The 19,281-nt window shown below is 39.6% G+C and overlaps 4 protein-coding genes across 9 annotated transcripts in view; 2 read left to right on the forward strand and 2 right to left on the reverse strand.

Annotated features, from left to right (window-relative positions):
- Positions 1-25: 25 nt before the first annotated feature.
- hgsnat (heparan-alpha-glucosaminide N-acetyltransferase) lies at positions 26-11,980 on the reverse strand. Of its 4 annotated transcripts, XM_067578409.1 has the most exons (18): positions 9,492-9,797; positions 8,492-8,607; positions 7,067-7,203; positions 6,543-6,661; positions 6,340-6,409; positions 6,063-6,132; positions 5,540-5,643; positions 5,282-5,358; positions 5,161-5,191; positions 4,421-4,581; positions 4,155-4,270; positions 3,791-3,912; positions 3,280-3,406; positions 3,012-3,098; positions 2,818-2,895; positions 2,565-2,635; positions 1,882-1,994; positions 26-1,616 (listed from the first exon to the last, which is right to left on the reverse strand). In XM_067578409.1, exons 1-18 carry the CDS (start codon positions 9,664-9,666, stop codon positions 1,435-1,437), a joined length of 1,956 nt encoding a protein of 651 aa, XP_067434510.1. In that variant the 5' UTR covers positions 9,667-9,797; the 3' UTR covers positions 26-1,434. The 4 variants fall into 4 exon arrangements, with proteins under 4 accessions (XP_067434510.1, XP_067434525.1, XP_067434500.1 ...); XM_067578424.1 differs by lacking the exon at positions 9,492-9,797 and adding an exon at positions 11,962-11,980 and having other exon boundaries at positions 4,155-4,581; XM_067578399.1 differs by having other exon boundaries at positions 4,155-4,581; positions 9,492-9,801.
- Positions 11,508-13,868, forward strand: LOC137173556 (dynactin subunit 6-like). Its single transcript, XM_067578451.1, has 7 exons — positions 11,508-11,624; positions 11,837-11,901; positions 12,055-12,160; positions 12,275-12,360; positions 12,467-12,514; positions 12,639-12,781; positions 13,588-13,868. The coding sequence occupies exons 1-7, from the start codon at positions 11,596-11,598 to the stop codon at positions 13,678-13,680; spliced, it is 570 nt and encodes a 189-aa protein (XP_067434552.1). The 5' UTR covers positions 11,508-11,595; the 3' UTR covers positions 13,681-13,868.
- Positions 13,869-14,099: 231 nt separating this feature from the next.
- gtf2e2 (general transcription factor IIE, polypeptide 2, beta) overlaps positions 14,100-19,281 on the reverse strand; it is a 10,807-nt gene continuing 5,625 nt past the window's right edge. For both annotated transcript variants that reach the window (XM_067578434.1, XM_067578439.1), the window contains exons 3-8: positions 16,877-16,959; positions 16,221-16,328; positions 15,843-16,025; positions 15,595-15,688; positions 15,124-15,239; positions 14,100-14,817 (exon numbers count right to left, since the gene is read on the reverse strand). In XM_067578434.1, coding sequence (XP_067434535.1) covers positions 14,698-14,817; positions 15,124-15,239; positions 15,595-15,688; positions 15,843-16,025; positions 16,221-16,328; positions 16,877-16,959 — 704 coding nt within the window. In that variant the 3' untranslated portion in view covers positions 14,100-14,697. The remainder of the gene's footprint in view (positions 14,818-15,123; positions 15,240-15,594; positions 15,689-15,842; positions 16,026-16,220; positions 16,329-16,876; positions 16,960-19,281) is intronic.
- smim18 (small integral membrane protein 18) overlaps positions 18,102-19,281 on the forward strand; it is a 4,877-nt gene continuing 3,697 nt past the window's right edge. Inside the window, exon 1 of one of the 2 annotated variants that reach the window (XM_067578463.1) lies at positions 18,102-18,627. The gene's annotated coding sequence lies outside the window, so the exon portion shown is untranslated. The remainder of the gene's footprint in view (positions 18,628-19,281) is intronic. The other variant, XM_067578470.1, reaches the window with a different exon arrangement.

Genomic DNA, 19,281 nt, shown 5'->3' on the forward strand with positions numbered 1-19,281 from the left:
AAAACCCACCATGGAGCTCAAACAGTAATATTTTAGAATACATTTTATTACATAAACATATTTTCAAAAGGTGAATATAAAAAAATTGAACATATAAAATTTGACAGAATTAATTTTATCAATGAAGACAGTAGAAGATGAGCAATTATTCCAGAATCTCTCACAGCATTCAGATATCCAACAGACATCACAGAGTTTTGCAACATGTGTTGATAAAAAGTAAAATTTAAACAACATTTATTCACTGCCAATCATAGAAAGTGTTTTAGTGGTGTGATGAGAAAATCAGATATATTCTTATTCTCTTACATCTCATAATTGCATTACTGTACAGGTGCAACATACAGTAGCTTTACATTAATTATAGACTGTAAATTCATGACACATTTACCAAAATGTGAAGAAAAAAATTCTACTCAAAAGTTGCACTTTTGGTGAGAGAAAAGTTTTGTCACTTTTGAAAATGCCAACATTAAAAGGGGCATGCGTGAGAATTTATTTATTTTTTTAAAAAGGGGGGGGGCAGTTTTGTGAGTTCTGCTTTTGGAAACCTGATCGAAAATGAACACATTTGCTTCTGTATGGACCAAAATGCAACTTCCTGTGGGTTTAAATAGTCATCTGCTCTCCTTCACTTGTACGTCACACCAGTGGACACTTGCTGAGTGAACGAGGGGGGGCTGCACATGGAAAACAGGCCTAATGATCAAAAATAAAACCAGTAAATGATGATTAAAACTACAGACAGAGGATTGAAATATTGCAGCTACTTTCAAGTTTTAAAACATCTACAAACTTCCCCCTTTTAAATATCCTGTGAATTATATCAATATGAATGTTCACAATACATTCTTGATAAGATTTTCACTTAAGTGTCATTTACAGTCTTCTTTGGCCCTTGAAGATTCAATCTCATAAAAACCCACTTCAGCTTTCAAAGTAATGCAACGGTCCTTCAGATGGCAGCAGGGATTCTGTCAACAAGGGCTTGTTAAAGCACTACTTCAACACCCTGCTGCTGTAGTCTGTGGTGCAAGATGAGGAATCAAAACCAGCGTCTAGTCAAACAGCAGATTAACAACGACAGTCTTCATAGTTCTCAACTTTAACTATTCTTGGAATGAGTTCTTCCTGAGTCAGTTAAGACATTTGGCAGGGGTCAGCTGCTTTATATCTTCAGATCTTTGAAATAAAAGTGTTAATGCTCTTATAAAGTAGTGACCCAAAATTAGAAAATCTACAGAAACAAACAAGTAGTGCTGCTTGGAAGTAAGACACTCATATACATTTAGAAACAGAGTTCACATCATTTTGACAAAATAAATCAGTCTCCTGTTTTCCAAATGTTTTCAGATTATAACTCCAGCAATTCTGATGTAAACAATGTCCTCTGCTTTTGTTGTCTGAAGGCCCCGTGACTGACGGGTCCCGCTTCTAAATTTTCCAGAAAATCTTTTTCCTGTAGAGCACATAGGAGATGAGGACCCAACAGGAAGTAGCCACGAGGTTCTGGGTGAGGTGCTCAGCGTGGGACTGGCTGTTGGCCATGCGCCAGCGGAAAGGGAAGTACTCCTCGAACACTTCATGGCCCACGTACACGAGGATGGAGTTCATACCTGATTTCACGTACACAAGTGAGAGTGAAGCAAATGTCATGTTGATTACATAGAAAGATTAATAATAATCCATATCTGAGAAGTAAAACATTCAAGAAAAGCTATTAAAAATGTTTGCAACATGGGTCTGCATGTGGATGATTTTCATGGTTCATATTAAACTAAATCAAGTCAAAAACAGCAAGTTGTTCATGTATTGCTGATAGCGTCACATATGTCCACTAACTTGGCTTCTTTATGCCTGACAGTATGGTGCAGCACTCACCAGGGTAGTAGAAAGGTGCTCCAGACCACCACTTCTTTACATCCACTGTGTAGTAGACCAGCACTAGCAGCACAAAGGCCAAACAGGCCAGTGTTGTCACATAGGACAAAGACCTACAAGTCAAATGGACACACACAGTTCTTAATGCATTCTACTGCAAATACGTATTTCTGAAGGATATCCCAAGTTTTAACGTATCTGGTAAACAGTAACCACACAAAGCTCCTTTTATACAGGACACAAAAACTTCACCCTTGTACTTTAAAGCCAGTGTCAGTGTCATTTCACTGGCTGGACCTAAAGGTTAACAACTTCTGACTGTGCTTGCAACACATTGGCACAGTTTGGTGACCAGCTTGATGACCGTGTGCCAAACATTCAATCCAGTTGACCTTTTAGACTGCATGCTCTAATGAAGCAGTCCTTTAGGTTTAAGGAAGTAACTGTCTAGGATTGTGAAGGAAATGTTGTAAAACCATGACGGACTTAAATTGAGTAAATTATACAACATGAGTGTGCAGTTGTTCAGGCCGTTTGTATACATGAGGACATACAAGGCATTTGAAAACAAAGTGAGGAAAGAATGGTACTATAAAATACTAAAAACATAATAAAACAAAAGATATATGAACACTTAAATCACATGTGACATTACACAACAGTATAACAATGAGCAACATTACCATAAGTTCTTGTTGACAGGAATGAATCCCTGGTCTGTGGAACACTTGGTCAGAACCGCTGATAAGGCTCCCTGCGTGTTAAAAGACACTTTATTATTCAATGAGAAAAAGGAAAACTGTCCCGTTTCATTCAAAAAAATATGACTGTAATCCTACTTAGTAATGCAATGACTGATTTAATACACTTAGAAGTAACAACAAATGTGCACATACTGTTAAAAGCAGATGCGATATAACAAGTTGATGTGCTTACCAGTATGAGACCCCATATGAGGAACCTTGAAACAATACTTGTATGAAGATCTCTGTAGTGTAAGATTATCTTTCCTGCCTGGGAAAATTGAAAATACAACAGTTCAAGCATTAATTGATTCCTTTCAGTTGTCAAATGAGCTATATGAGCATTCATATAGCTCATTTACATATATACAAATACATATTACAAACCTGTAATCCAAGAAAAGCCATGAGGATAGAGTTGATGCTACCAAGAACACCTTCCGGATCATAAGGCATGTGAGTCGCATAAATCACCTTCATTGTAATAGAAACAAATAAATAAATGTAAATACTTGTTCCATCCTTGCATCATTTGTGCATGAGCCTATACAAGAGAAACCTGATATGTAAGCTCAAGCGTAACATCCCGAGATATGAAAAAAGACTAAATGTGTCTGCTGTTGGTATGCTCTGGTAGTTGTTGTTGGTCACTGACCCGTGACGAAGGAGTCTGGTAGATGTGGTTTTCTCCAAGCAGCCAGCGGTCAATAAATCCAGCTGCTCCACCGGTGCAGTTAGCATACAAGCCCATGTCCCCAATCCCACCTGGACCTAGATAGCCGCTGTTCAAAGGAAGAGGGTGATGTCAGTATTGTTAGTCTTCAGTTTAAAAATAAAATCAATTCCTTTAAAAATTAATTGTAAAGAAACAGGATATACAGACTCGATCTGTTGAGTGAAAGCAAAACTATCAGAGTTGATGTTTGAAATCTGCATCTGGATCAAAAATGACACTACTAAAGCATATCCTAATAATTAGACTGAACTACTGTTACCTTTCACTTCTTAACAAAAAAACACATAAACAGACAAAAGACCAAAGACACACATATACAAATACTCTTTAAAAGTGGACAAAACCTCGTTGTTTGCTGAGCATTTCCCTCTTAATACAAGTACACATGTAAGACAGTATATATAAACATGCACTGTCCTGTTTGACTCACGTTGGGCAGTCTGGTACAGGAAGTATGAAAGTGAGGCATAGCCAGATGATTTCTAAAAGAAGCACACACAGCCAGGCTGGCCAGTACAGCAAGATATCAAGGCAAGGGGACCACCATGCATCCTGGAAAACACAGACATTTCTCACTCAGACCGTTTCATTGTCCTTCCAAATACATTTAGCATAAACACATTTATCATAGATAGTTAAACAGTTAGATAGTTACAAGAATAACATCCTAACCCTAACATCAGCATAACTTAATGATTTATGGATTCATAGTAGGTATGGCAGATGTGTCTTTAAGTAACTCTTAGAAACAAATAAATGTAAAGAATGAGGGTAAAATGGAGCTGTAGTCTGACCATTGTAATGATGTCAAGGTGAGCTCTCGCCACCAACAGATCCAGGCAGGCTACAACCAGGTATGACCAGGCCAGGCGCTGTAACACACCCGGGATCCGCAGGTTGTCCCACGATACTGCGGTGTGGAGGAGGATCGAGTGTGAGCCCACATAAGCAAGTGAAGAAAGGAAGACACGACCACACAAGTCCACAGAGTGTGGAACAGTGATGAAGAACATTGTCCGGGATACCTTAACCCTAACTGTAGAACTGTGTTTATACTCACGTGGTCCCTGGCAGTAGTTTGGATTGATGACGAAGACGCCGATGATGAAGAGCTGCAGGCTCCTCCATGCAACTTTTCTCAGTAGTGAGCTGCGAGTGCAGCCTGCGCGCAGCAGAGAGTTCACTGAAAGAGCGATGGATGTCCCCATTATGAACACAAACCTGGTGGAGGAGAGAGACAGAAACACTGTTAGAAATAAGATGCATGTATATCTTAGATACAATTAGAGCCCAACATCAAACATGGCCGACATATTGTCACCAGATTATCAGAACTCTCAAATATTAACATCGGTCTTGGAAGCTTATCAGGTTTTGTTTTTTGGTTAAATATTAGTCTGGAGTCTATTTCCAAATTCAGCAACCAGTAAACGAGTTCAGAGAACTAGCTCATGATAAAACTGCAAACAAAGCTTAAATACAAACTGTAATAACACACAATATCCAGGCAAATACCAGTAGGTCAAAACAAGAGAGGACATAATCAATCCTTCAAACAAGTTGTAATTAATAGAACATTATTATAAATACCTTTATTTTATACATGAATTCCACAATATCTGTAATGAGTTCATGGTTCTAGTTCTCTCTCAGTACAAACGCTGCCATGACATTACAAAATATCAGCAAATATTTACTTTCATGTATGAGCGGAACTGTCCGTTTCTACAGCGGAGTCGACTAATCAGTGCAAAAATATGCCAGACAAACTTTATAGAAGAAAATGTAAATTGAGTTTACCAAGGAAAAACCAGATCTGCAACAGTGAGGCCTGTAAGGAGATGAACAGGAAACACATCAACTACAGTATCATGATAGTTTACAGAGATCTATGAAGAAGGAGTCGTTTGGTGGGACTGACCGTTCCAGCTCTCGTGTCTGAAGAACCAGTATCGCCCCCCTCCGTAGTTCACAAACACCATAATTACTAAAGAGATCCTGTCAGGAAATAGAAGACACAGCATTACTGAAAGGCACGGAGCACCGCAGCCAGTAGATTATAGCAAACAAGAAAATCAAAGCTACATGGAAATGCTAAAAGCACTGCAGTGAGAATCATGTGACACATTCAGACCAAGTGTTAAACTTGCAGGGGTGAGAGGGGAGAGAGTCGGCCTACCCTCTGAATGTGTCCAGAGATCGCAGCCTTTTGCTGGGGCTGGGTGATGGAGGAAGGATGTTGTCAGTAACTGGTGCCACTGTCCTGCCAGGGGAGCCCAGTTCCTGCATGATGAAAGATAAGATAGATATTAACATTATTCTATTGAAGTTACAGAGTTACACATAAAGCTCCATACAGTGCTACTATTAATTATTCTTTGGTTTGAAAGTGAAGAAAACCTTGATTCAAATAGCTTGTAAGCTCTCTGCTAAAAACCTTTACTAATTCTTTAAGCGTTAACAGCGCCTGAAAAAGCGCTAAATATAGGCAGGATGTATCATAGAAAATATGTCACATTCTTTAAAACAAACTTCCAAAGTGCTTTATAATGAAAAATAAAAAAATCACAGAGCTGCAAGACATCAATCCTTAAAAATTTATCAAGAAAATTGCTATATTAGTCAAACGCTGATGAAAAAGATGATATTTTGTCCCTCAGTTTGGTGAAGTTCGAGTTGCATCGTTCCAGAGAAACACTCACAGAGTTGATGAGTCTCTCTGTCTCCATGGAGCCACCGATTCGGAAGAGGATTCCCTTCACTACATCAAGTCTGAAGAAGAAATAAAGCAACCGGTTAGAATTGATTCTCTAATACAGAATACAGCAGCAGACAAATCTCATGAAATCAGCCCATCATTAATTTGATAAATCATACATATGTTTTGACTTTATAGATTTTCCAATCAGTTCAAAACGTATCACAGCTTCACTTTAAATCAACTGAATGAACAGACAAAACAGAATAAAGTGAGTTTACCCTAATATTGTTCTTCCAATAGCAGACACCAAGGCCAGTCCAGAAAAGACAAGAAAAGCTACCAAGATCGCTGCGGAGAGAGTGAGACATTAATTAGATGTACAATCGCGTGTACTCTGTACAGGGTGAATATATAAGAACACTTAATATCCATGTCATACAAGCTTATGAATGTCATATGAATGTGTGTGTGTGTGACTCACGTATGTAGCTGTTGACGGGGTCTGCATCAGTCACTATGGAGCAGTTGACCACTGAGGACTCGTTCAAGTTTTTCACCCACAGAGAGTAGTTCCCCTGCTCCCCGAAGTGGAAGGGAACTCTGGGGATTAAAGAAGATATGCTGATATATATGCATTGATCAGTTATTGAATAGATTTGGATTGTCATTCAACAATCTTTTCCTTACAAGATAGTTAGTTGACACACAACGTTCATCTTGACAAAATGTGACTTACTATACTACTATACGTCAAATGTATGTAAGGTATGTCTGCTTAACTGCATTTCACAGTCAAATCTTCCATGTCTTTCCTTCATATGCTGAATGGTTTGGCTGTTCATTTTATGGTGTTTGTAAAACAGATTTAGGTCAGTTCAGCTGAGCTGTCAGAACCAGTTCCCATTGGTTGAAAGATAAACTGGAAGTATACCTTCTGTATACCTTTTTATGCAGTTTATGCCCAGTTCTTGCATATGTGAAACATGTCTTTGTTCTTTAACTTACGTGCAGAGCTCCAGGTTGACAACAGTGCTGTTGAGCTGTAGTGTGAGTTCATGCTGAGTGCTCACAATGAATTCTTCTGAACCGGACTGACCAGGACCAGGCCGAGCAGGGACCACCCCTAGCGGCTGGTACAAACACTAGCACACAGAGAAGCATGCATCTAGATCTGAGCATCATCACCATCATCATCATCATCATCATCATCATCAACATAAACCAGTCCAGTGTTTCCCCTAGAATTTTTTTCAGGCCTGGTGGTTCACACCGAGAAACCCTAACGGGCCGAGGCAGGCGGGACGGCCGGCGTCAGTCAGATGGCACAGCAGGCAGTCTGCAATTTATATTTCAAATGTTTGTTTGCTGGGTATATTCAAGACTTAAATCACAGTGATCACAAGGAGGGGATGACTTAATAAGCTGCATTTAATGCATAAATATACGCTGCACCTCTCACTTCTTCCCCATCTGTATATTTGTTTGACTCCATAGTTTTAGAGAAAACGTTGATATGTTTGTTTGTCCGTTAACTGTGTTAGAGCCTTTTCTCGTTTTAGGCAGTTCCATGCTCACGTTAGCTAACCTGCATCCCATAAACGCTTGCTCTCGCTCTGCAGTAACTCACAGGGACTCTGACAGCAGTGGCACTCGCATTCACATCAAGAGTTTCCAAGGCAACGACACAGAGGTTGACTCACGTTTCGGATCAGTGTTGCAAAGAGGCTCCCAAACGATATTGATTATTGATTTCCAAAGGAATAGATATTTGGCCTTGTTTTGCATTCAAAAAGGGATTTTTATGGCCTGGTGGGGGTTCTCATTGACCCGGTTGCCCACCAGGCCTGTACTATTATAGACACTGCAGTCAGATATCCACCACTTGAGGAGAGTAATGGAGCTTTAGCTAAAGATCAGTCAGGAAGATTATCTTTTGCATACTCAGGTCTGTAGTTTTATTTCATCTGTCATTCCCATCCCTCACTGCCTGCTCACTCTTAATTTCCTTGCTGTCATTGCCGGGTGCCATCAATTGAGATGTCAGCTGTTCACATCAGCTGGTCACATTTAGCCAATAGCACAGTCATACACCTTCATTGTCAGCCTATCATTTTACAGCCGTCTTTTAAAATGTTTTCTCCATCCCTGCCTTAGTGCTTTCAGGCTGCCATTACGAGCACCCCACCACCTCCCTATCAAAGCCCAGTCTTCTCAGATTCATCAGTGCATCACTTCATCAGCCTTATTAGTTTCAGCAGAAGTCATCGGCTACCACCTGCTGCTCAGGACTGATGTCCCCCGATTACAAAATCTCCCTGTAGAGTCTAAGCATCAAAGACTTAATCATCAATATCTGTATAATAAACGATTCTTTTTGCTTCATTCATTTGTCTCTCCTGATTGAATTTGGTGTGAGTGTGCCGAACTCACCTGGTAGCAGCGCTCTGAAATCCAGGACACCACCAGGTTCATGTCCAACTCATTGTGGACTCTCAGAAATGCTTCATCCATCTTCAGGACTGTGTGCTTACGATAAGAGAAGCCAGCTGGAGAGAGACATAGCAGCACACATTGTGCAGATGCAGATCAAACCAAATCCATTTGCTGTACAGACATCATGCAGAAAAGATGCTGCAGCCTGCAGTGTTGCTATAGCTGACCACACCCAACAGTTTACCCAGTGTTTACTTAATGTTATTGACATTATTTCAATCATACGCTTATCATATGAACCAAGTGCACATGCGTTGAATAATGCTAGCCTTCCTGACTCCATGTTGACATAGATATTGTATAACGTTAAGCGGGAGAAATCATACCGTGGATGCGTTGCGTTATTGCACTTGTAGAGGCTAAAGCTGTGCAACTATCGTGCTGTAACTTACCTCAAAGCTACAGTTCACTGTCACCGAGGTAAATTTATTCCATACCAAAGTGTGTGTGATGGTATCTGGACGTAGCGACAATAAGCAGAGATACAGTCGGACTGAAGAGTAAGCTACCGTCAGGCTACTGCTGCTGCCTGGAAGAGGAAAGCATGTGAGAAGGCTGAAGTTATGGCTGCAGAGCCCGGTGGTCACATGCTGAATTAATCCGTAAAATAGCCCCAAAGAGGGAAGTTCAAACGTCTCTGAGCTCATTCTTGGGAGTGTCAGTTGCTTCTTCCAGTTGGTGCTCTGTTTGACGCGAATCTAAAGTTAGCTCAAAGCTAATATCTTTTGTTTTTTACGGTCAAATTAACACATTTATATCGTCGTGAATCTTCTGTTGTTTGACGAACGCTTTCGTGACTGTTAGAAGCGAGTTTAAACAGCTACAGAGATGAAAGTGCTGTCAAATCCGGCTGAACTTTTGGCAATTAGCTTGTTAGCCGAGCTAGCTTGTGATCTCATTACCAACACCTTTCCCTTGTGGAGCCCTCGGTACTTACAGGTAGACATTTCAGCTGTCAGTGGTCCCACGAAAACAGCAACGACCAAAGTAACAGCTGCAAGAGAAAACATGTCACCCTTCCCTGACTGTGTCATTTGCTTCTGACTGGCCTGTGTCACTGCTACGTCTGAAGATGTGTCTTTTGTGGTTTTCTTTAATTTCCTTTTTGCCATAATAGAAACCACTTCCGATTCTGCCTTGTTTTGATATTGTAGTGGGAGCGAGAAGGGACAAATTTAATGTGAATTAGAGTAAAGTGGGACATTTTTTGCAGTTGGCGGTTAAGCAATAACGCTATATTACGGTATGAAGCTAACACATTATATATGCACCCAATGCCATTGAAAAAAAACCCCAAGGTCTTTTCTAATCATATCAGAAAAAGAGAATGCAGATATCACGTTCGGAGTAGAAATGGCAGGTAGTAAAGTGTTCCCTTTGGTGGGTGTTGACAGTGCAGACTGAAACCTGGGATCTCATTAGGAGGCTGAAAGGTCTAAATCACCTTAATTAGTACAATGAAACTTCTCTGATCAGTAACACTCAAGGCCAAAGTGCATGTCTGGTCATTCCAGTAATTACATTGTATTTGCTGTTACAAATAGTACAGTAATGTATTATATTATGTATTAATATTAGTAACAATATAATTTGCAATCTGCCTAAAAATAACAAAAAAATAATCATTACAAGACGAGGACCCCTGAATAACTGTTGGTATTGCACATTTAATGTGCTTAAATGCATATTTCACCAATTAAGAATATATATGAATGTCCCAATGTAAAACCATGCTTTCCCACATTTCAAACCAAATTTTCCAAAGTGGGACAATGAAAAAATGAAATAAAAATTATGAAACATGTTTTCACCATATTGATACATGAATATACAATCTGATAACAATCTTCAACATTGCTTCATCCGTGACAGATTAATATCCTTAACATTAAAGTACTTTAAATCCGCACTAACCTTTCACTGGACTTCACAGAAAGTACCTCCTGTTGGCAGATTGCCCGCCTCAATCTATGACATCACGTGTGAACTCATGTGATTTTAATTACATAACAGCCCAGGTTTAATTTGACAGCAGTCCTATGCATTAGCATTTGATAAAAGATGAGATAGATGCATTTGAGCTTAGGTGTCCCACATTACACTAATTCACCATACATAACAATACCTGTTTGTGATCCTCAACAGATCATCCACTATGGATTACCCTTTTCATGTTCATTCTGCAAAAAGGAGGTTGAGTCCTTTTCTCATTTATTTTACGTCTGTACTCAGTCAAGTAACTTTTGGATTCACATTTTCTTATTAATCTGGGAGACTCATAAGGTATGAAAGTATGGTCTTATTTCTAAATGTAGAGTCTATCAAACGTGAAATTGATAATTTAATAAAATTGCTGTGTCTTTTGGGCAAACATCATATTCACAAAGCCAGATTTCTTTAGTTTCTTCCAAATATAAACTTGTTTTATATTGAACTTCAGACATTCTATGATCTATAGATTATCTACAAACAAAAAAGCTTTAAAGACATCTCATCTCTTGAGAAACCTTGTGGGCAACATTGCCAGATGATTTAAGATGGTTTTCAGTATTGCTCATTCACTTTTTTGGAGAATATTTTTTATTTTTTTAAAAACATAAATAGACATAGGACAAAGAAAAAAGGAATTATAAAACAAAACAATACAATCTAAGAATTAATAGTACATTAACAAGTCATACTGAGAATTCATTCCAGAGAGTAATCACTTAACATAGAAACACAAGATAAGAAAAGAAAGACAACAAAAAATACAACAAAAAATGTGTGCATATGTAAATGGTTAAGTACAGTATATGTGTATGTTTTGAAGTTTATTCACTTTTTAAAGTTATATTTATTTGTTTTTATCTTTTTATTTCTGTATTATGTATCTTTTACATTGTTCAGTTTTATATCTGCTTGTGTTTTCATTTTATTTATTTTTTTCTCCTTGTACTGTGGTTTTATTAAGTCGACTGACGCATGCGCATACGCTGCAACAGCAAGGATTTCAAATCGATAACCGAGCGGATCATCGGCGCCTCCCATCAGACTTCACAATGGCAGATAAACTAAATGCCCAGAAAAGGTAATATAAAATTTGGCCCGTAAATGACGTTAAACGTCTCAGTTAATTCTTAATAACAAAACGTGAAGATGACGAAATAGCCACAATGAAGTCACCTTATGACTAGTTTAAACGGCTTAGCGACGTGGCTAGCTAGCAATGTTACGTTAGCTACGTTAACATTTTAACCCATTTTCTCTCACGTCCTCGCTAACTTTTTTTTTTTTTTGCAGTGTCAAAATAGCCGCTGGCGCCGTAGTTTGTGTTGAAAGTGAAATCAGAGGAGATGTCACCATAGGTAAGATGTTTTGAATGACTTACAAGAAACTGCTGACTTGTCAAAACTGCATTTCTTTACCTTTAATCCGTTCAGTCGCGTAACTACTTTTCCTGATTTACTGTCGTGTGTGTTCAGTATCTCTCCTCAAAACTTTTCTTTGCGTTTACTCAGGTCCCAGAACAGTGGTCCACCCGAAAGCTCGTATCATTGCAGAGGCAGGACCCATAGTGATCGGAGAAGGCAATTTGATCGAGGAGCAAGCTCTCATCATTAACAGGTGATGCAAGATTCCTTATATGTCAGTGTAATCTCTTCTACCCATATTTGTGTGTGTACTGTTTCTGTTTTGTAACCATTATAATAATTACAAGCTTGTTTTTCTATCCAACAGTTACCCAGAGAACATCACACCAGATTCAGAAGTGGAACCAAAGACTATGACCATCGGTATCAACAACGTATTTGAAGTTGGCTGTGGTATCCTTTTCACTAGTCTTGACTCCACCGGTTAACGGCTGTCTTTTATAACCATGTAAAGATTCTGAGCTGTCAAAATCGAATTTTGCTTTAACTGATGATCCAGTGTCACAAGCCCTGAAAATCGGGGACAACAATGTGATAGAATCAAAAGGTAAAATGTTCACATCTTTGTTCTGACTTTGATTGTGTGCTCATGTAGAGATGTGAGCGGCTGCAGCATCTGAAAGAAAGAATGAAGTCACTCACTAGCTAATGTCTTCTATTCTGTTGTGTAGCTGACGTCGGTAGGAATGTGATCCTCACCAGTGGATGTATCATTGGGGCCTTCTGTCAGGTCAACACCTGCGAGGTCATCCCTGAGAACACGGTCATCTACGGCTCTGGATGTATGAGGCGGGTTCAGACAGAGAGACCGCAGGTACGTGGTTACACTCATTGGCAACATACTGGCTGTAAATGGGAAACGTCAGGAAAAATGTCACCCAAGAGGAGAAACACTGACAAATAAAGGATTTGTTTTTCTAGGTGATGTGTCTCAACAAGACAAAATAATTGTGTTGACCAAGTGTTGGAAATGTTATAAAAGTTCAAGGGATGCACCATTTAACAGCACTACTGTAAAAAAAGAAAAAACACGACTAGTGTTGATAAATAAATAAGCAGCAGATTATCTACATATGCTGACTGTTAACATGGGTTAGCAAGTGCATACTGTGCATATTAATGTGCACGATTCTTTGACCTGATCAGAAGAGTTTTCATGACTGAAAGCTCCAACATATATGATGATTAAGAAGTAATGGCTTTTTAAACTATGCAGATAAACATACATCTACATATCGGCATAAACTGAATCTCAGATATGTTTTTTTGTCTGTTTGTTTGTTTGGAGCCCCCGTCTCACTTAAAAGTAGTACGCAACAAAACTTCCATATTTAAACTGAAGGTATCACTCCATGAGATTTAACACATTACTGCGTATCTACACTGATGGAAGACACAAGGACTTTACATCATAATTCACTTTACAGCATTACAGTTTTTATCTCCTTTGAATTTTCTTCATGTTGCCTCAACCTGTCCAGGAATCACTATAAATATTAAATAAATATTAAATAAATGGTAAACTGCAGCGTACTGTGTTTGTTAGTAGTGCAAATCATAGTGAAAAAAACACTTTTATGTCTTCTGCTTATCGACATGTTTGTTTTTTCTTCTTTTCAGCCGCAGACTCTTCAGCTCGACTTCCTGATGAAGATTCTGCCGAACTACCATCATTTAAAGAAAACAGTGAAAGCGGGCCACGCTGCTAACTGAAAGGTTTTATTGTAAATGGCCGACCCATATTTAAATAGGTAATGCTGAGGGGAAGCATGAATGTATATAATTATATAATATATATAACAAGCTTCATCAGTACTTTTTCTCACTGGTATTTTCTAACTGCAAACGTTTCCTCTTCATGTATCGTTTTCTATGATTCATTAAATAACCTCAAATGCTGATTCGTGTTCTATTTTATGATCACAGTAGTTACTGGTTATTTCATCACTGGGTTTTACATAATCCAGTAAGAACACAGGAATTAAAGGGTTTTCAGTGTAAATCCACATTTTGAAAATTGGCACAGTTACAGCCGTCAATTCTTAATTTAAGTTTAATATAAAACGAGAAGAAGAAGAAGAAGAAGACCTCAGAAAAGCTGCAGTGAATGTAAATGAAGAAATAAGGCAGCATCATGTAACAGTGTCATTTATTAAAATAAATTCACAAAATTCTAACATTTTAAACCTTTGTTTTGATGCTATGGTGTAAAACAATTTAAATATTTTGGAATTCAATGAGAAGTAACGTCCCAGATGGTTCTTCAGCCATTCCTGTTGAAATGGTGGAAAGTTTTCAATATTTGAGGAGTATTTCCTCAAATAATATCTTCTACACACATGTTTGTGATACACTGAATAAAATGAAGAAAATAATATTTACACACTGTAACTCTCGTTTGCAGTTTACAGTCAGATGACAGCGCCCCCTGTAAGGATGGTGGTTTTGGTGGGGGGGGGGGGGGGGGGGGGGGGGGTATTCAGCATCATTAATGGTCTCAGTACTCCTTCCCTCAAGGGTCCTGCAGTTATCACAATCAATAACCAAACTAAGAAGGATTCCACACAATAGTTGCTATTTACTCCGTGTAATACGAGATCACAGCAGAGTGCGAAGAAAAGACATAAACAGCCATAAAAAGTCTTTGTATTGTAGTGTGGCCAGGGTCCGTCGCCAGCCATGTCTGCATTACAGATTCTACATCACTGTGAGGGCGTGAAGCCGAGGATTTCACTTCTTCACAGGCACGCCGTCTGTATAGTCCTCCAGTACTCCCGCCAGATGGTTGTTGTGAGTCTTGAAGTGTCTCTTCCTCTGCCCACCTTGCTTCTTCTTCTTCTGAACTGGTAACTGCAGGGAGCACACATGACAACAGTGAGTGTTGCTGTTCAAGGACAACTTGGTGGTTTTTCAACCTGGACTGTATTTTTCTGTCATTTTAGGTCTAAGTGACTATTGGGGACAACAAGTATTGAGCGAGAGCACTTCAGCCGGTAGCCGTGAAACAGGTTGCAGTGTAATCATATGGGGAAAGCCATTATTTCTAGTGAAATGAACAGTTAGTTATACTTAGTTAGAATAGGTACTCAATTATATACTGTAGATTTGGCAAGTTACAATGAAAATCAAGCAGATGGGAGACCAAAAGATATCGACCGTTTTCTTTGATCCAGTTTCTTGCATGGACGAGATTCCTTGTTTCTTCAGGTACTCCTCGATCTTCTCTTCATCCATGGCGTCCACTGGAACGCTCCTCCACAGCTTCTGAAACTCTAACATTTAAAAAAAAAACACATTCATGAAACAGCTGGACACACTCACAGACACACAACTCTGAAATTATTTAAAGATTTTGACCCATCTACCAAAAATAAACAATTTTAGTAATAAAGTTCTATTAATTGCTTTGAACTACATGTTAAAGGTGCTAATTATTTCAGGAAAAAAACTTTACTCTGCTTATTATTATGCAATATATCAGGGCCAGTGCACATTAAAGAGTTTATCACCAGCCCACGTTTGGTGTTTACAACTAATACAATTTATTAATTGTATTAAATTGTATTAAACCTTCAGCAGCCTAAATCTTCAACATGAGAAAAGCCTCGTGAGAGAGAGATTGTTCACCTTCATCCACCACAAACTGACAGTGTTTGTCATTGTAGAACAGGATCTTCTTCTTATCTGGTCTCGTCACAAAGATGATCTGATCTCCCAAAGCCTGTGATTGATCATATCAATGTTTATTTCTCTGCCAATGTCTTTATTGATCAGCCACCTCAAGGTACATTTAAATATCCGATCATACAAGAGACAAAAGTGCAATAATCAACATACTGTGCATATTATCATAAAGGAGGTTTATTGTGAGCTACCTTGATGGCCTTGGCGGAGTTGGGGAGCCCCTCCTCTACGTCTTCCAGCAGCACTCCTCCCAGGCCCAGCTGGTCGTGTTTGTCCAGCAGTCTCAGTAAAGCTTTCTTGTCCTTCAGGTTATATTTGGGCTTGAAGCCATACGTCCCGTCTCGGACGTCAATTTTTGGGTTGTTGACCAAGGCCTGAGATCAGCAGCGAGGAGACGTTTCATTAGGCTGTTTACACTTCAAGTATATTTAAAAGATTAGCAAATAAATAATAAAGGACATTTAGTATTTTCTCACTACTAATAGGAGTGTTGAATATTGAGGTGAAGGATATCCGTTATCAGCATTAACTGTTGCTACTCAATTGCAACATACAGGATGTGAACACACCTCAGTCATCAGCCACTGTTTCTGTTTCATGCTGATATCAAGAAGTTTGGTCTCATCCAGAATCTCATCTAGAGTCAGGAAGTGTGTATCACCGTTCTGATGCCTCGTCTACAAAGAGAAAGCACACATGTATGTGAAGAAAGCACACATACAGCATCAACAACAGCATCTTCCTTCACTTATTTAAAATGTCAGCACACCTTTAAAACACCTTTAAAAGGGTTTAGCTAAATTTCTACAGCAACGTAGTGCCTTCCATCCAACCGCTGAGGTTTTGACACACTTTAAAGCTCCGTGTATTCAACAGATGGAACAATAAATGCACACATTCAAAGAAAATCTGTCAACTTGAGTGTGAGTTCTGCTAGCGAGGGATGAGTCAGACAGCTAGTGTGACGGGGCCTGGTTGCCTCTCTGCAGCACCGCGGCTGGTAAACAAGAAAAGACTGAACGCTACGCAGTAAAACAAATCTGACTCACTGGTTTGACACAATACACAACAAGTCAAACTCTTAAAAGAGCTTTGATGGACATGATGACAAACTTAAAATCAGTTCAGTGGATGCTGCTGAGAGAACTTAACAAACAACAAGGACCAAGAGAAATACTCGCATCACTTTGCTTCTTAAAAAGAAGAAATGTCTCCACACGCTTACCTTCATGTAATTGACTATCTTGGCCAGGCAGCCAAACTTGTACCCAGAGCTCGTCTTAATGTTAAAATTTCCGTTACTCAACTCTGGAAGAAAGAAAAACAGTTTAAGACATTTAAGAGTCAAAGTCATTATAAAATAAATACATTTTATATCACTAATCTTTCTACACTAATAACACTAACGATTTATTGTAATGTTAATCTCCAGTATGTTGAGACAGCACCTGGTTAAAAGGGTAAAGCTGGTTGTTTTATTGTCGTCTCGTCTAAACACACAATGTGTTTGTTCATCTATTAACACCAACTGGTTCCTGCTGAAGATGTAAGTCTGTAACGAGGACGTATCAGGAAGATTTCCAGGTCTATATTTTTATTCCGGGTTCATCATCATTGCATGATTGACAGTTCAAAAAAAACGTCTCTTTAAGGCCCGCCTCCCGATGAGCCCACTTTGTTCTGATTGGTTAGCTGCCGGCTCCCGGAGGCAACCGTCATCAGACACCCGGCGGCTCCGGACGCCACAGAAACAAACAGCAGTCGAAGGATTTCACTTCCTTCCTTCTTTACTAGAAATGGAAACTTCTCATGTTCAAGTCCGAATCCAATTGAAAATATGCAAATGGTGACATCACCAACCCACGAAACGACCTCCGCAGCAAACGGCTGTTAGTGAGCATGTGCAAACAATCTGACGGCATCATGAGCAGGAAGTAGAGGTAACACTGCAAATGAAAGGTGAGTGAAGCCTGAGCTTCTGACCTGCACGGAGCATTTTTATGTATGTTCACCTCAAGTTTTGGACCTTTGACTTTGTTCAATCACCCTTTAAAAACAGGTCACAAATAAAAAGTTTCATGTTTTAAAGATGTCAACCAATCTCCTAAATGTTCTGGGCATTGTAGTTTTTAACAAACTTTATTCAAACAGGAGGAAACAGAAGTGCATTTGTTTGGTGCACTGGTGAATATTTAAGGCAGCAGAATGATGTAGGTGGAACTGACTCAAACGTAATGAAGGAATATGTCACCCTGTGTTTGGGCATGTATGGAATGAAGGACTAAGCTGCAGCAGACAACACTTATTACACGGATCAATTTACTGTTGGTTTTGCTCTTTTCATGGGATTTGTTAACAATTACAAATTACAGACTGTCACCAGCCTTTAATACACATATCCTGAAATACTGCAGGAACAGTACATGAGAATATTGTGATAAGAGTGATCTGAAGTCTGGCCAGCTGGTCCTATTCTCTGCTGGAGTCCAATAATGCTGCCCCCCCCCCCCCCCCCAGAGACTGTCTGAGGTCTGGTCCCAACACTCCAACGAAAAGCTGAAACAGACACTGATTCATGAATGATTCATGGTGTGGGCGGGAGCTTCTGTTGCTGCGAGCTGCTCTGTGGGCAGGACGCTGAAAATGTGACAGGCCGCTTAACGTATGGTGCAGAGGCAGGGCTAAACACAACCAGCCAATGATGGAGAGAAGTCTGCGCTGTTCAGCTGAGACATGAAGAGCTGCAAGGAGTGGCGGAGTGAAGGAGGGAGGGAAGGAGTGAGCTGGTGCATGCGCGACGGCTGAAAGTGCGTGAGAGTGCTAAAGGAGGAAAACAGGGTGAGGAGTGAACGCAGAGGAGGGAGAGAGTGGCAGACGGAGCGATAGGTGGAGCACCAAAAAAAAAAAGAGGAGAGTGCATCTGTTGACTACTTACATCCTCTAAAGACTGAGACAGACAGACAGACAGACAGGTGAGTCTGCATATTTTTCAGAATAATGTGTGCGTGTTTAAAATCAACAGATCAGAGCAATACAAAGTCAACATGTCAGCTACAAACTGTGAGCTAACAGGCTGTTTGATGGGAGTCATCAAGCATTTACATTATTAAATTCACTAGATGTATTCATGAAGACAATTCCTTCAGCATTAGAGAAATTAAAAAATCACCATATGTGGCAACTGTGTAGGTAAAATATAAACAGCACACCAACTAGTGAGCTAAAATTATATTTAGACCGAGACTGAACACACAAGCTATTAAATAAACATGAGACTCTCTGTCTGCCGTCTTCTCGTTCCAACATGAAGCATCAGGAACAGAGTTTGTACTCGTGCATATTGTCTGTGCTTGTAGAGATGCAAACTACAGCAGACAAATCAATGAGGGACTAACAGCTGTGAGGAGCCAGCCGGGGGCTTTAGGCGTGTAGAAGTGTGTGTGTGTGTGTGTGTGTGTATGTGTGTGTGTGTTGTGTACTGAGAGAACAACACCTTTAAGAAGAGGTGGGGTGGGGCTCATTTAGGGTGAGATAACAGATGCTGTTGGGAGCCAATTTGTCCTTATGTGTGCGACTGCTCTGACAGAAGGAGGAGAGGAGGAGGTTGTTGTCATGGCAATGAGTTGAAAT

Source organism: Thunnus thynnus, chromosome 3 (genome assembly GCF_963924715.1).
Source record: "Thunnus thynnus chromosome 3, fThuThy2.1, whole genome shotgun sequence".
NCBI lineage: Eukaryota > Metazoa > Chordata > Actinopteri > Scombriformes > Scombridae > Thunnus > Thunnus thynnus.